Source organism: Sturnira hondurensis, unplaced genomic scaffold (genome assembly GCF_014824575.4).
Source record: "Sturnira hondurensis isolate 20B ecotype Veracruz unplaced genomic scaffold, ASM1482457v3 Scaffold0014384, whole genome shotgun sequence".
NCBI classification, from domain to species: Eukaryota; Metazoa; Chordata; class Mammalia; order Chiroptera; family Phyllostomidae; genus Sturnira; species Sturnira hondurensis.
The window spans coordinates 15,027,428-15,042,038 of NW_028087015.1; the positions used below are offsets into that span (position 1 = coordinate 15,027,428).

General features: G+C 43.3%; 1 protein-coding gene across 1 annotated transcript; it reads left to right on the forward strand.

Moving 5' to 3' along the window:
* The first annotated feature begins 107 nt into the window (after nucleotides 1–107).
* CCT5 (chaperonin containing TCP1 subunit 5) lies at nucleotides 108–14,305 on the forward strand. Its single transcript, XM_037062998.1, has 11 exons — nucleotides 108–301; nucleotides 2,229–2,289; nucleotides 5,716–5,880; nucleotides 6,910–7,108; nucleotides 8,239–8,431; nucleotides 8,511–8,660; nucleotides 10,817–10,936; nucleotides 11,588–11,773; nucleotides 12,317–12,454; nucleotides 12,984–13,164; nucleotides 13,945–14,305. Exons 1-11 carry the CDS (start codon nucleotides 197–199, stop codon nucleotides 14,070–14,072), a joined length of 1,626 nt encoding a protein of 541 aa, XP_036918893.1. The 5' UTR covers nucleotides 108–196; the 3' UTR covers nucleotides 14,073–14,305.
* Nucleotides 14,306–14,611: the final 306 nt, after the last annotated feature.

The following is a 14,611-nucleotide window of genomic DNA, read 5'->3' on the forward strand; positions in this document are numbered from 1 at the left end:
AGATGATAGAAGTTTCCCAAGGCCGCCGCTTCCAGAAAGTACTGTCTGGCGTTAAACTAGTCTCCAGTGAAAAATAAGTCTCACTCGGGTTGCACTGCGCATGCGGGAGCTGTGAACCGCCCTTGGGCGGAAGGTGTGTTCTCGGTTCCGGAGTGATCTCCGCTGGTTGCGGGAAAGTAACCTGTGCTGCTGCACCATGGCGTCTGTCGGGACTCTCGCCTTCGATGAATATGGGCGCCCTTTCCTCATTATTAAGGATCAAGACCGCAAGACTCGTCTTATGGGACTGGAGGCTCTCAAGGTAACGGGACCGGGTCCCACTGGCGGTGGGATGGGAGGAAACGGCGGAAACCCGTGGCTCTGCGCCTGCGCGAGCCTAGCGTTGGTTCTGCCATGTGCTTTGGGTAAAAGCTTTAGGGAATTCCTCTCGTGTTCGGCTCCCCACCCCGCTCCTAGAGTTTGGGACAGGCCAGCCCGTCAGCCTTTGGGGGTTACGGTGAGCCTCACGCGCCCTTCACAGTTGGATGGGGCAGTTTTTAAGTCACAAGCAGTGAATCCGCGTCTCGCTCGTTTCTCCAGCCTGGCAGCCTTACAGTTCATTGTTTTTGTCAGTAAAAACAGAGTATTCTCAAGTCACCGGGACGTTTAAGACTTTGATGCCTAATCTTCTGCTAGTGTATCTGCCACAACCCCAGAAGAAGTGGAGGTTCATTTTGTTGCTTCCCAAAGGTTTAGTCATTTACAGAGTATTTTATTTTCGAGTCTCTTTTGTGCATGGCGTTTTCTTGGATGCAGTGTTGTAAAAGTTTTCAATGGTAGACCCTTAAGGAAGGAAATACAACCTTCTTTAACAGTAGCGGTGAGAAATGGATACCAGTAAACAAAATACAAGGCAGTGTGTGACTAGAATCACCGGTAATCAGAGGGGATGCAGATAAAAGTTAGAGGTGTCCTTCAGACCTCTGATAAAGGTGGCTTTTGATAAGGGTAGAGTCATGTTTTGAATGAAATTGAACCAGCCTGCTGGAAAAGGGAAACTTTCAGTAAAAGCAAAGACCTGGGAAGGAAATAGATAGCATGGCACGTTGTAGAAGGAGAGTGCATCCTGGTTTGGATGGAGCAATGTGTCTAAAGTTATGCTAGTTTCCAAAGATGGAAGTCCTTGAACGCCCCACAGTCCAGATGCTGTCCTGTGGGAACGAGGGGCCTTTGAGCAGAGTCAAAAGATACATAGTATGTACCTTTGAGTTTGGGCTGGGCTGAAGGGAACAAGGAAGAGCGGGAAGGGAACAGGGGAGCAAATACACCCTTGTGGGAGTCCTGGTGGGGCTGGTCATCTGAGCACAGACACTGACAGGAAGTAGAGGAAGCACAAGAGGGCTTTAGCGTCTGTTATAGAGGGAAGCGATCCATGAATTAATATGTATAGACTTTGTCACCAGGTCTGAGGGGTCCCTGTTCACTTCATGTCTTGGGGTTTCACTTAGAAACAGTGCGGTTCTTCCACACTGACTCGGGACAACTTGTGCAACCTCTGAACCTCATCTCAGTGAGGGTAGTGCACCTCTGTCACGCTGAGAATGAGTGTTCGGTGGGGTGACCTGAGGCGTGACCATACAGTATTTGATTCATGGTCAGTACTCAGGCCCCTTGTATTACATACTCAAATATGTAATACATAATACAACCTGAGACCTAGTTTCTTGTGGGGGACTTTGAAAAGCTGCAACTTTTAGACTTTCTCGAGACACTGGGCAGGGGGAGGGAGCCAGTAAGGTTTTGGGACTGAAGTGACAGAGAAATGGATGGCTTAGAGGGATGTAGGATGAATCTGAAGGAAAGACATTTCTGCCGGGTCCTGTGGATCTGGTCAGGTTGTGACAGCAAGAACAGAAAGAAAACGAGACATGGAGCAAAAATGGACTTCATTATGTGTGGAAACAGGAACAGGTGGTTTCAGGCTTCCATTTCTTTCAGTATTGATACCCTTGGCAGGTGACAAGCAAGGATGAGTTTTTGTTTTTGGTTATGTATTGGCTATACCATTTGAGAGAGAAGTGTATTTCTGTGGCAAACCATTGTGTGACCGTTCGAGGTGCTCTGTTTATGGCTGGGCTCTCACCTGGAGTTAGCATTGCAAAATGGTCTTAAAATCAAACGTCAGCTGTATGCTTTGAACTAGTAAGCTTATATGGAACTTGAATATTTGCTTTTTCTGTTTCATTTAGTCTCATATAATGGCAGCGAAGGCTGTGGCAAATACAATGAGAACATCACTTGGACCAAATGGTAAGAGACTAACATTCTGAGGGGTTGTTGTGGGGTTTTTTGTTTGTTTGTTTGTTTGGTTTGGGTTTGGGTTTGGGGGGGGGTGACAAAAGTTTTAAATCAGAGACTAGTTAGCAAAACATTCTCTTTACCGAAGAGCGTATCCGTTCCTCTTCTCTAGTAGGGAGGCCGTCCTACTCTGCTACTACATCCAAACTTTTGTTGTATTCCATACTCAAAAATTGTTTGTGGTCATAATGTGTGTACAGTTTTAGGTCAGATTTTTTTCTTCCCATGTAACATCATTTCATTTCCAAATCACGTGTATGTGTTACATGCCAATGAGTCAGCTCTGACTCCTGGCGACTGTATGACAGAGTGACAGGGTCCACAATGTCCTTACCTACTCTGCTCCTGTGGATTCATGCCTATGGCTTCTTTTATAGAATCAATCCATCTCATATTTGGCCTTCTTTTTTTTCCTTTTTGCCTTCTGTTTTACCCAGTGTTACTGTCTTTTCCAAAGAAATCTGTCTTCTAGTGACATGCCCAAAATAGGACAGTGGCAACTTTGCCATTTTCACCTCCAATGGTAAGTTTTAGGCTTAATGTCCTCTAGAACCCACTTATTCTTCATCCTGGCTGCCCAGGTATCTGTACCTCCTCCAGTGTCATAATTCAGATGATTTCAGTATTTTCCTATCAGCCGTCTTCACTGCCCAACCTTCATATCCATATGTAGTCATCGGAAATGCAGGCATTTAGCTGATCTTAACTGTGGTCTCTAATGACACGTCTTTGCTCTTAGGGATCTTTCCTAATTCTTCCATTGCTTCCCTTCTGAGTCTCAGCCTTGTCTTGACTTCTTGGCTGAGTCTGCATTTGAATTGATGACTGGGCCAAGGTGAGCAAAACCTTTAACAACTTCAGCATCTTCGATGTCTATGTGAAAGTTGTGTTTCCTCCGTAGTCAAGATTTTTGTCTTTGTGTTCAGGTGCAGCCCTGTTTCCGCATGTCTTACACCTTTATCATAGGCCTTTTCAAGTCATTGATACTTTGCCAGTAAAATGATGTCTTCTGCATATGTTAAGTTATTAATATTTTTTGTATCAATTTTCACTCCTTCCTCTTAATCTGGCCCAGTTCTACAGGCAGAATAAACAAATAAGAAGATTAAATGCACTCTTGCCTGACACCTTTGCTGTAAGGAAACCATTCTGGTTCCATATTCTGTCCTGACATCAGCTTCCTGCTCACAGTGCAGGTTGTGTGTTAGGAGGGAGTGCTGAGGCTCCCCGTTTCAGAGCAATTCATAGCTTTTCATGATCGACACAGTCAAAGGCTTTTCTGTAGTCTATAAAACACAGTAACTGAAATTCTTTGGAGCACTCCAGTATCCAGCAAATGCTTGCAGTTGAATGGGAAATTAGAGCAATGGTCTTAGATAGTTACTGCACTTCTTGGCATCTCCTTTCTTAAAGACTGGGATGTGTATTGAATGTTTCCAGTCTGTAGGCCATGTCTTGCTTTCCATGTCGACCTAGTCTTGTTGGGGTTTTGACAGATTATCTACCCTTGGTGATCAGTTTTTTCCCAATACTTTCAGGGCAGCTTTTACTTTGCTGTGTAGAATTCTTCCTCATAGGGCTCTTCAGAAGGACCTGTCTTTTTTGTACCTCTTCCGGGTAGATTTTCAGTACACTGCCTCCACCTTGTCTTTATTTTCTCCTCACCAGATAATGTGCTTCCTTAAGGTCATGCAGCATTCCTAATCAAGATTTGGATTTCTCTCTCTCTCTCATTTCTTGAATCTTCTGGTAAAGATCTCGTTTTTACTTTTTTGTTCTCTTCTATCCCTTACATTGACTGTTTTGATGCTGATAGTTTTCTATCTGTGTGGTAGTCATTGAAAACTGCGTTCAGAAGTCTAACCCTGCTTTTGTTGTCTTTGCCTCTCTCCTGTCTCAAACAATTTTCAGAGGTTTTTTTCTGTCATCCATCTCAAGGATTTTTTTTTCCTTTTTTATTTCCAGCACTGCCTTTTCACATTCTCTCCATAAAAATATTTCTTGATTCAGTTCACAGTTCTGGTTCTCGGGCAGTTAAGTCTAACAGTGCAGATCTGTTCTTTATGTGGACTTTAATCCATCACGAATGTTACGTTGCATTTTGGCACTACAATCTCTCAGCGCTTTTCCGCTTTACCTACTGTTCAGTATTAACAGTTCAGGGTCAGCGCCACAGTCTGCTTTGGTTTTGTTTTGGCAGAGGACACAGTTCCTCCATCTCCTGTTACTGATTACATAGTCTGTCATTTCTGTGTTGCCCATCTCTGAGGTCCATGTGTACAGTCACCTTTTCAACTGTTTGAAGCATGTGCTTGTGATGCACAGGTTGTTGGTTTTGCAGAAGTCTACGAGCCGACGTCTTGTTTCATCTCTGGCCCCTAGTTCAACATTTGATTCTGCTTTTTATAAGGATGTCTTGTTTTCATGTGTGATCAGTTTCTTCTTGAATACTTGTATGAAAGCTCTCAGTGTCATCTTTAGGCTCTGTAATTGGAGCATAGGCTTGAGGAGTTGTTACGTTACAGGTTTCCCTAGAGGTCTGGTTGGTATATTCTGTCAGACCTTGCACAGTAGCCCCTAACTGCCTGTGCTACATCCTACCTAAGTATTACAGCCACTCTTTCTTCTGAGCTTGTCATTTCCAAAGCAGAACACTGCTGAGAACGTCCCATTGCAGTCCATTACAGTTTGCCGACATCTAGCACTGCAACGCTGAGGTGTCCGTTTCTTGCTTTACGATTTCCCGTTTACTTTGGGGAGTGCTTCTTGACGTTCCATGTTCCTGTTGTATCTGTTGTGCAGCATCGTCATTTCCTTCTGCTTTTGTGCACATCAGCCACTGGGCGGCGCCCTTTCAGCTTTGGTGTTTGGTTGCATCAGCAGCAGCAATGCTATTTGTGATTGTTCTCTGCTTTTCCCCATTGGGTATCTGAAGACTTTCCATCCTGAAAGTCTCATTTTTCACCACGGCCTTACATTTCATTTTAGAATGTCTCATCTTAGGGTTTTCAAGGTAAAATGAAAGACTTCTTTTTTTTTTTTTTTAGATGAGAAAATAAAAGCCAGGGGTCCTCTGTTGCACAGAGTGTGGTCCACACCACAGGTGCTGGGGTCCTTGGTTTTGTGATTTCCAAATGCCTATGAAATGTAAGCATCCCTGCAGGATTATAACTCAGACCTGTCCTCTGGTGATACTCCATAATTTTTCTACCATTTCTCATGTTTTAGCCATTTTTAGGCAATTTTAGGTGGTAATGTTCTGTTTATGATAAATTCCTAGATAAGACCTGGGTCACATAGCACTTTCTTTATAGATTTTTGTATAGGCCGCCTCTTCCCCCACCCCCAGAGCCAGTCTGACCATTGCTGTCTTTTTAGGGCTTGACAAAATGATGGTGGATAAGGATGGCGATGTGACTGTAACCAATGATGGTGCCACCATTTTGAGCATGATGGATGTTGACCATCAGATTGCCAAGCTGATGGTCGAACTGTCCAAATCACAGGATGATGAAATTGGAGATGGAACCACAGGAGTGGTTGGTAAGAAAAGGCAAAATGTCTTTTCTCATTTAAGAGATGTTATTTAAAATCGCAGGGCTAACATGCCTACCCAGAATCAAATTATGAGGCAACAGACACGTCTAAGTTGAAGGATACCTTACAAAATAAGTAGCCCAGACCCTTCAAAGCTGTCAGTATCATGAAAGAATGGGGGGGGGGGGCAGTTAGAGTAAAGGAGCTACAGAGAAATGCCAACCAACTCTAATGCAGAAAACTTTATCAGATGCCAAATTTTATTGTAAGCCGTGAGGAATGTGGGACATTTAGGGGAATTAGATTGTGTATCCTGTGTCACAACATAGGAATTTTTTCAGTGTTAAGTTTCCTGAGTGACAGGCACAATGCAGTGTTGATGTAGAAAATGCCCTGGTTTCTGCAACAGTTCTGAAAGAGTTGAACAGGAAACGAGTGCATATACAGGGAAAATCTGTGACAAAATGTTATTAATAAGTAGTGTTCATTTTACTATTCATGCATCTTTTCTGAGGTTATGAAATGTTAAGAGGTTAAGGAAGGTTAAAGAACTGAATTGTTTACAATTTTTCTGCAGGTGGGATTTTAATTCATTTATTCAAAACTAAATTGGGCACCGAACACTGTTCTAGATGTGTTAGAGTGCAGCAATATTAAATAAAACATCTTTGTGGGACTAAAGGGGATGGGAGCAGGAGAATAAATAAAACTTACCATAAGCGTGAATGTCACAGAAACAGAAATCCCTGGCCTAGGAAACTTGAGTTTTTTCCCCTTGTGATGTTTTCATGTTATGTTCTTTAAGTTACATTGTTTACATCACTGATGGTTGAATATTTGTCTATAATGGGAGACTCATTAGACTTTTTCCACAACTGAAACAAGAAGCTCTCTTTAAAAATAGATGGTCTCAGCCTCTAAGATACCTCCAGCTTAATTGTGGAACCTTCAGGTTTCCAGAGCAACGTCTACTTTGTATTGATTATACAAGTGTTAATGTTTTCCTGAACCAGTTGTGCACTGTCTTGTCTGCAGTCCTGGCTGGCGCCTTGTTGGAAGAAGCCGAGCAGTTGCTGGACCGTGGCATTCACCCGATCAGGATTGCTGACGGCTACGAACAAGCCGCCCGCATTGCTATCAATCACCTGGACAAAATCAGTGATGTTGTCCTTGTTGACGTAAAGGACACTGAGCCTCTGATTCAGACAGCAAAAACCACGCTGGGCTCCAAAGTGTACGTTTTCAGTGTTGATAGGTAGCATTCGCAGAGGTGGCAAAGCTTGTTTGCTTGTTCCTGAAGGCAACAGGAAATGATCTCAGTGGCTTCATGTTACTGATTTGATGAATTTCTGTTTCCGTTATTTTGTTTTGCTTTCCTTTTAATGTGTGTATACACATAATTAACATAAAGTCAAACATTGTAAATCACCTATTTATGATACCAACAATGCCATTTTTTAATATTTTGTTTTTTTAAGATTTTATTTATTTTTAGAGAGAGGGGAAGGGGGGGAGAAAGAAAGGGAGAGAAACGTCAATGTGTGGTTGCCTCTTGCATGCCCTCCACTGGGGACCTGGCCCACAACCCAGGCATGTGCCCTGACTGAGAATCGAACTAGTGACCCTGTGGTTCTCTCGCAGTCTGCTCAATCCGCTGAGCTGCACCAGCCAGGGCGAATACCAACAATGTTTTTAGTTTCATGGTTATCTTCCTAAATGATGTAAGATTTCAGACAGCATTTCAAATGCTAGATTTCCCTTATGGTTTCTCCAGAATCAAAAGTAAATTTATTGAGCAGTCTATTCAAATGTCTCAAAGCTTTCCAAAAAGATTACCCCCCCCCCAAAAAAAAAAACATTGTTGCATTGGAAATTTTTGCAAAGGTAAAAAAACATACCGACTCACTCTCACTTCTCAGTCAGTACAACACCTCCTTCAGATAATTGACTTTTCCTGAGTGATTTCTTTCCCACTCTGTTTTGGACTTTTTAAATATTAATAGTATTCTTAAATAGTAGCAGAATCTTGGAACAATCTTTGTTATTGCCATACTTCAGGAGTCTCTTGTGGACCTCCACATGGAACGAAGTGTTAAATTTAGAGTTAGTGAAAATAAAGATGTAAACTTTTTTCCATCCAAGTTTCCGGTTCCTGTTTGGTTCCAGGTTAAGAGCCTGTGTCCCGGCTGTTCACAGTCTGGGCTGCGGTGGCTTTCCTTTCTGAGATTCTAAATATTGTTGGTTTAATAAAACACCTTCCAGGTACAATGTATTAATTTGTATTTGCGTTACCACCTTACATTGTGTGGTCTACTTTGGTGTAGTGAGTGAACGTGAACGATGTGTTTTGCGTGTTTCCATCAGAGTTAACAGCTGTCACCGGCAGATGGCCGAGATTGCCGTGAACGCTGTCCTCACTGTGGCCGACATGCAGCGCAGAGACGTCGACTTCGAGCTCATTAAAGTGGAAGGCAAAGTGGGCGGGAGGTTGGAGGACACTAAACTTATTAAGGGTGTGATCGTGGACAAGGACTTCAGTCACCCACAGATGCCAAAAGTAAGTCATTGCCTTTCACAGATTCAGGCTTTTTAACTATGAAAGCCACCAATTCAAATGTTTTTATGTTTCCCCATAGCAAGTAGAAGATGCTAAGATTGCAATTCTCACGTGTCCATTTGAACCACCGAAACCAAAAACGAAGCATAAGCTGGATGTGACCTCTGTGGAAGACTATAAAGCCCTTCAGAAATACGAAAAGGAGAAGTTTGAAGAAATGATCCAGCAAGTGAGTCTTCCCATAACTCATTAGTGGCATTTAAGCTCCTACAGGACACAGGCAGTTGTAGGTAATACATGTATGTGGTGCTAACCTGTACTGTCTTGATACTTCATAATGTGGCTATAAACAACATTAACAGTGTAGGCTTGCTTTTCTTCACTTTTAAATTATAAAAGCAGTAAATATTCACAATGAGAGCACATGAGATGGCACAGAAAGGCATAAGGAGAAAGGAAGTCTGATTTTGTCTCAAAATGATCATGTGTCTAGGGTACCTGAAAGAGTAGACTCGCTTACCTTCAGCTGTGCTTTCAAGTTTACGTACCTTCCTGAACACATCTACACTAGTAACTCCGGGGTTCGGAAAATTTTAATATGGCTTACGACATATTCGAGACATCTAAATAGAACTCTTAGACAAAAAAAGTAGATTACTGGATACCTAGAATTAAACCAGAATGCAATCATAGAAACCCCAGTTTTTGTTCATACGAGTTAGAGTATTATTTTATAAATACTTTCCTTCTTCCCTTTCTGGCTGTTACTGTTTTACGTGTGTGCTCTGTGGTGTAGCGGTTCTTTGGCACACTGCCCTTGGGAATGTAAAACAGCAGAACTCAGAGATACATGAACATGGACATAATCACAGCACACTGGAGGGTAGTTTGATATTTGTTTTTTGGAGGAGTATTGAATTCATTTACTCTTTCATGGTATATTTCTCTGCCTGCTTTATATCGAGCACTGTTGCAGGCACTGAGGTGCAGCAGCAGACAGAGTGGGGCCCCTGCTCTGTGACAGACCCTGGTCAGACAGGGCCCATAAGAAGGTAACGTGTGGACAGGGACATGGGTGAAGGGAGAGCAGCGGATCTGGCTGAGGAATTTCCCAGGCTATGGCAGGGTGGGGGGTGGGCAGCAAGGAGAAGGCCCCAAGGCGGGCACATGTAGAGAACGACGGGACTGAAGGGCTGGAGCATGCTAGCCGGAGTTTGTAAATAAAGGTCCGTTACAGGGGGTGAGGGCATGAGAATGCTGGCCAAGGTGCAGTAGAAGAAGAGTGGGAACTGAGAGGCCAGGGGAGGTAAGAATGAGAGGGAATGACCCAAGAGAAACATAGAAGTTGGCTGTGAGGAGAAGGGGCCCCTCTCCTATTTTGAGCACATGGAAGAAAAAAACAGCCATTTGAGGAGGAGGGCAGGGGACATCAGGGTCTGTTCCCAGCAATGATGTAATGGGAACATCGCAAGAAGGAATTTTCAGTTAATGGACTAAGTTCCAGTGAGTTGGGGGAGGAAGGAGAGAAGGCAGGTGTGGGAGGTTGCCTGAGAGTCTTGGGTGGGGGCAGAAGTGGAGGGGTGGGTGGCTGTGGGCTGTTTCACCGCCGTTGCAGGGGGTCCCCAGAGGAGGGGTGGCCATTTGCAAGGGGTGGAATAGTGCTGCTCTGCAGAGGCAGGGATCCCTGTCTTGGTCTTTAAGTCTGTACCTGGGTGCACACAGGATAACCCACTTAGGTGAGGAAAGCAAGTTGCACAGCAGTGTGGATCATACTTTTTTTTTTTTAAACTCAGTGAAGCTGCTTCATAGGTGTTTGTGACAGGACAGAGCTTTTAACCTTGATTTCCTGGGAGCTAGCAGGGTGCTTAGCTTTGTTGACTCTCTTGCTTTGATTCATCATAATAAATGAGTTCCATATGCATTACTGATTATTTTTCTTTTTTTTTTCGTTTTTTAAGATTCTACTTATTTATTTTTAGAGAGGGGAAGGGAGGGAGAAAGAGGGAGAGAAACATAAGTGTGTGGTTGCCTCTCACACATTCCCCTTCCGGGAACCTGGCCTGCAACCCAGGCATGTGTCCTGACTGGGAATCGAACTGGCAACCCTTTGGTTCCCGGTCTGGCACTCAATCCACTGAGCCACAACAGCCAGGGATGGATTTTTAAAGACTAGTTTGAAAATGAGGTGATTCCCATTGATACCTGTTCCCTACTTAGAACAGGGAGCTGACAGAAAGTGGGCAGTTGTGTTTTTCCTTTTCTGTACTTCTATTCAGTGCACCCACCTTACTGTCTGTGCCTGTCACCTTTTTTCAAACTTTTTTCAGACAGAACACAAAGAATACTTGCTTTTTCTTAATGTGACTGCAACATTTCTTTTCCCAGATTAAAGAAACTGGTGCTAACCTAGCTATTTGCCAGTGGGGCTTTGATGATGAAGCAAATCATTTACTTCTTCAGAACAACTTGCCTGCAGTTCGTTGGGTGGGAGGACCTGAAATCGAGGTAGGAAACTCTGTGGAAAGAGACTTCTGAACTCACGGGTGGGGCTTACAATGTGTTCGTGTATCTTGGGGCTGCTTTGGTAGCACTTGTCTTAGATTAGCATGTTATGCTAAGGCTTTATAGGTGAGAGGATGATGAGCTGGGAGAGAGAAATGCAAGAATCTCATTACTAACAGTGCTGTTTCCAGTGTTCTGTAGCATGTGCTTTCCGTATGTTATCTCACTTGGCCTCTACTTGGGTGGAGGGTTATCTCACCTCTCGAAGGTGGCCTCACCCACTTTTGTGTCAGCCTCCTAGACGTGGTCTGAACTTGAACACATGGCCTCATTGGTCCGCGCTACAGCCCTGTTTGCAGAGGGACGGCTGTGCCAGGGCTCTGAATGGGGCACAGTCAGGAGATGAGGTTGAGAACTATGAGGACGTGTGCAGCATGTGGTTAGGCAGCACCAGAGCCAGACCCAGACACTCAACTCTTCATAGCCTTGTTCTTTAACCGAGTCTATTTGGGTTGAACCTGAACTTTTTTGGCCAAAGTGGGGCAGCAGTTCTAGTGAACAGGGTGGTCAAGTTCAGCTCATTTGTGATCCCGTTATGAAAATTCATTGTCAACCAACATTGTCTTCCCTCTCTGCCCAACTCACCCCAATTAGTTGATTGCCATCGCGACAGGAGGGCGGATTGTCCCACGCTTCTCGGAGCTCACAGCTGAGAAGCTGGGCTTTGCTGGGCTTGTAAAGGAGATCTCATTCGGGACAACCAAAGACAAGATGCTGGTCATCGAGCAGTGCAAGAACTCCAGAGCTGTAACCATCTTCATCAGGGGGGGGAATAAGATGGTGAGAATTCCGTTACTTGTCCTGTATTTTTTCCAGTTGTTGATACGTGGTTTGGCTTTGTCGATAATATATTTATCAGAGACATCTTAATCATGAGTAAAACCAAGTTATTTTTCTCAAAGTAAGTGACGTATTATGGTATAAAATCGCTGAAGACCGTGTTGTGTGGTCAGTTTTACAGGGCACATTGCCTTTCTTCTGTCCTTTAGGTAACAATAGGAAGCCTAAATGACTCATTGTGAGGTTTTTCTTTTCAGTTTCCATTTTGTTTGACCCCTTTGCTTGGTCGTGTGTTCTGGAATGAGCCAGTGGCTGCCTGTTTCATGCTTTTTGACTATGTTATAGGAAGAAGAGCTAAAGATAGAAATCATCTAAGAACAAATATGACAGGCTCTCTTCATTTGTTTGAACCAAGCTGATTTTAAAAATGGGGGAGTTAGGAATATTTTTAGCAAGCACTTTGATTAAGCCAGAGGTGCCATGTATTTGGCTCTAAAATTTGTAAGTCGTGAGCACATTAATTTAGGCAGAACTGTCTCCTAGATCATCGAGGAAGCAAAGCGGTCCCTTCACGACGCCTTATGCGTCATCCGGAACCTCATCCGTGATAACCGGGTGGTGTATGGAGGAGGCGCTGCCGAAGTCGCCTGCGCTTTGGCAGTTAGCCAGGCTGCAGATAAGGTAAAGTGCACGTGGGACTCACGGGGGCTAAGATGGTTCCGGGCTGTGTGTGAGGCGCGGAGCTGCAGACAGCAGGTGCTGGACTCAAGGTGAACCAGAACATCGGGAGTTCGGCCGGTGTTTGATGTGAGTTCATTCTCACGCCCATGTAGTCAAAGTCCTGTGACTGTAAGTTGATTTCTCAGCTTCAGTCAGTCATTCTAGCCCTTACAGTTACTGTTTTGTGTAAATCTTTACACTGAATGTTATTTGACATTCAGAATTAATTAAACATTACAATAGAAACAAATCATGTAAGGCAGGTTCTCAGACTTCTCTCATATGTGCACCCGCACCATCCTTACTCTGCAGTGACATTTTAATATTCTAGGGGATTAAAAATAATCCACATAGCCTTCACGAGTTCTCGGAATTCTTCACAAGTTTTGGGGGTTTTCTTTTTTCCCCAACATAGGTAATTTAATTAGGTTTCTAAATTGCTCCTGGGGGGTTTTGGCAAGCACACTTACCACAGCCCTGTGCCCTCCAGTGCCCAACCTTGGAGCAGTACGCCATGCGAGCATTCGCCGACGCCCTGGAGGTCATCCCCATGGCCCTTGCTGAGAACAGTGGCATGAATCCCATCCAGACAATGACTGAGGTCCGAGCCAGACAAGTGAAGGAGATGAACCCTGCTCTTGGGATTGACTGCTTGCACAAGGGTACAAACGGTGAGGAGCTGCTGGGTCCGGGGGGCGGCGGGGGGTATGGTTTGACTTTAATTGAGTAGTTACATCCTACATGGTTGTCTTGTATGTAGTAGTGCTTACTGTGAGGTTACTGTCTTTCAAACAATAAACACACTTGAGATACTCAGGCCCTGAATTTCAGATATTTGATTTGATTGAAATTGCAGTGTGGTATTTATACCAAAGATGGCTTCCATTTTCATCTCTGGTTTTAGAAAATAATTCTTGTCTTGCTTTTTTTACACAAGTGTTCTAAGTGCTTTGGTTCTGGGTCTCATGAAAGAGCCTTGAAACTGACTTTCAGTTCACAGCTTATTCTGTGTTTATAACCAGTAAATTATGGAGTGTTTTGTAAACGTGATGTGCTGTAATCTCTGTGGCCATGGGAATGGTTCACTTTTAAATTTGTCAGTTTAAATTTTAATGCATGATTGTGCTCAAATGTACCATTTTTAGGTGTGTCTTAGAATTTTCTTGCACTTGAAGCACAGTCAGATTGTGTTTGTTTCCGGTTTACTAAATTACATGGTGTTAGACGCTTTGTGGGGAGAGGTGCCCCCACCCCCACCCCCCAGCTTCCTGGTAGTAACCATGTTCAAATTCCAAACACCCTTGGGAGTAATGAAATTTATTCCTCTGGGAATTTAACTGGCTTCCAAATTTGTAATTCCTAAGTTTTCAGTATGATTCCATTACTCAAAACAAGTTTTCGATCTTAAATGTATGCTCTTTTAGGATAATCGATTTATTTGTATTTTTCAGATATGAAGCAACAACATGTCATAGAAACTTTGATTGGCAAGAAGCAACAGATCTCTCTAGCAACACAGATGGTTAGAATGATTTTGAAGATCGATGATATCCGCAAGCCTGGAGAGTCTGAAGAATAAAGGAAAATTTCAGAATAAAATGTAGTAGTAAGATTCACTACTGTGACTAAATAAAAGGGTGTCATATGATGCATCTACGGTTATTTATTACTGTGTTCTTTTCAGGCACTGTAGATGCTGTAATAAAAATAGTGGCTTGGTAATTGTAGTTTCACTTGTTCGAAGACGTAATTGTAGGGATGCTGTCTCACAAGCTTCTGTATTTGTTATATTAAAAGACTCTTTTAAAACCACCTTTATCTTGCTCTTTAATAAGCATTCACTACAGTCAAGTGCTGCCTTCATTCAAGGAGTTTGTTGTTTGTAAAAAGCTCTAGGGACTATTTTAACAGCTTACCCATTGATTTTGTTCTTGAGATTGATTTTAACATCGAGGTGAGGATGGGCTTGAGCCTACTAAGTATGTTTACACGCACCTATCTAAATGGGTGGGTCTTTAGATTACATAGTCCTGTCATAGGTGAGAGTGTCTATCACCTAATTATGGTGTGCCTTAGGGTACAGTTACACCAGCATAACCTTGGACATTATCACAGTGC

What these genes read in the sequence shown, in the direction of transcription:
- CCT5 (XM_037062998.1), top strand. Translation starts at nt 197, where the DNA reads ATGGCGTCTGTCGGGACTCTCGCCTTCGATGAATATGGGCGCCCTTTC. An exon ending in TGGAACCACAGGAGTGGTTG is followed by an intron (nt 5,881 to 6,909) that starts GTAAGAAAAGGC and finishes TCTTGTCTGCAG; the next exon opens with TCCTGGCTGGCGCCTTGTTG. An exon ending in TTGAAGAAATGATCCAGCAA is followed by an intron (nt 8,661 to 10,816) that starts GTGAGTCTTCCC and finishes TTCTTTTCCCAG; the next exon opens with ATTAAAGAAACTGGTGCTAA.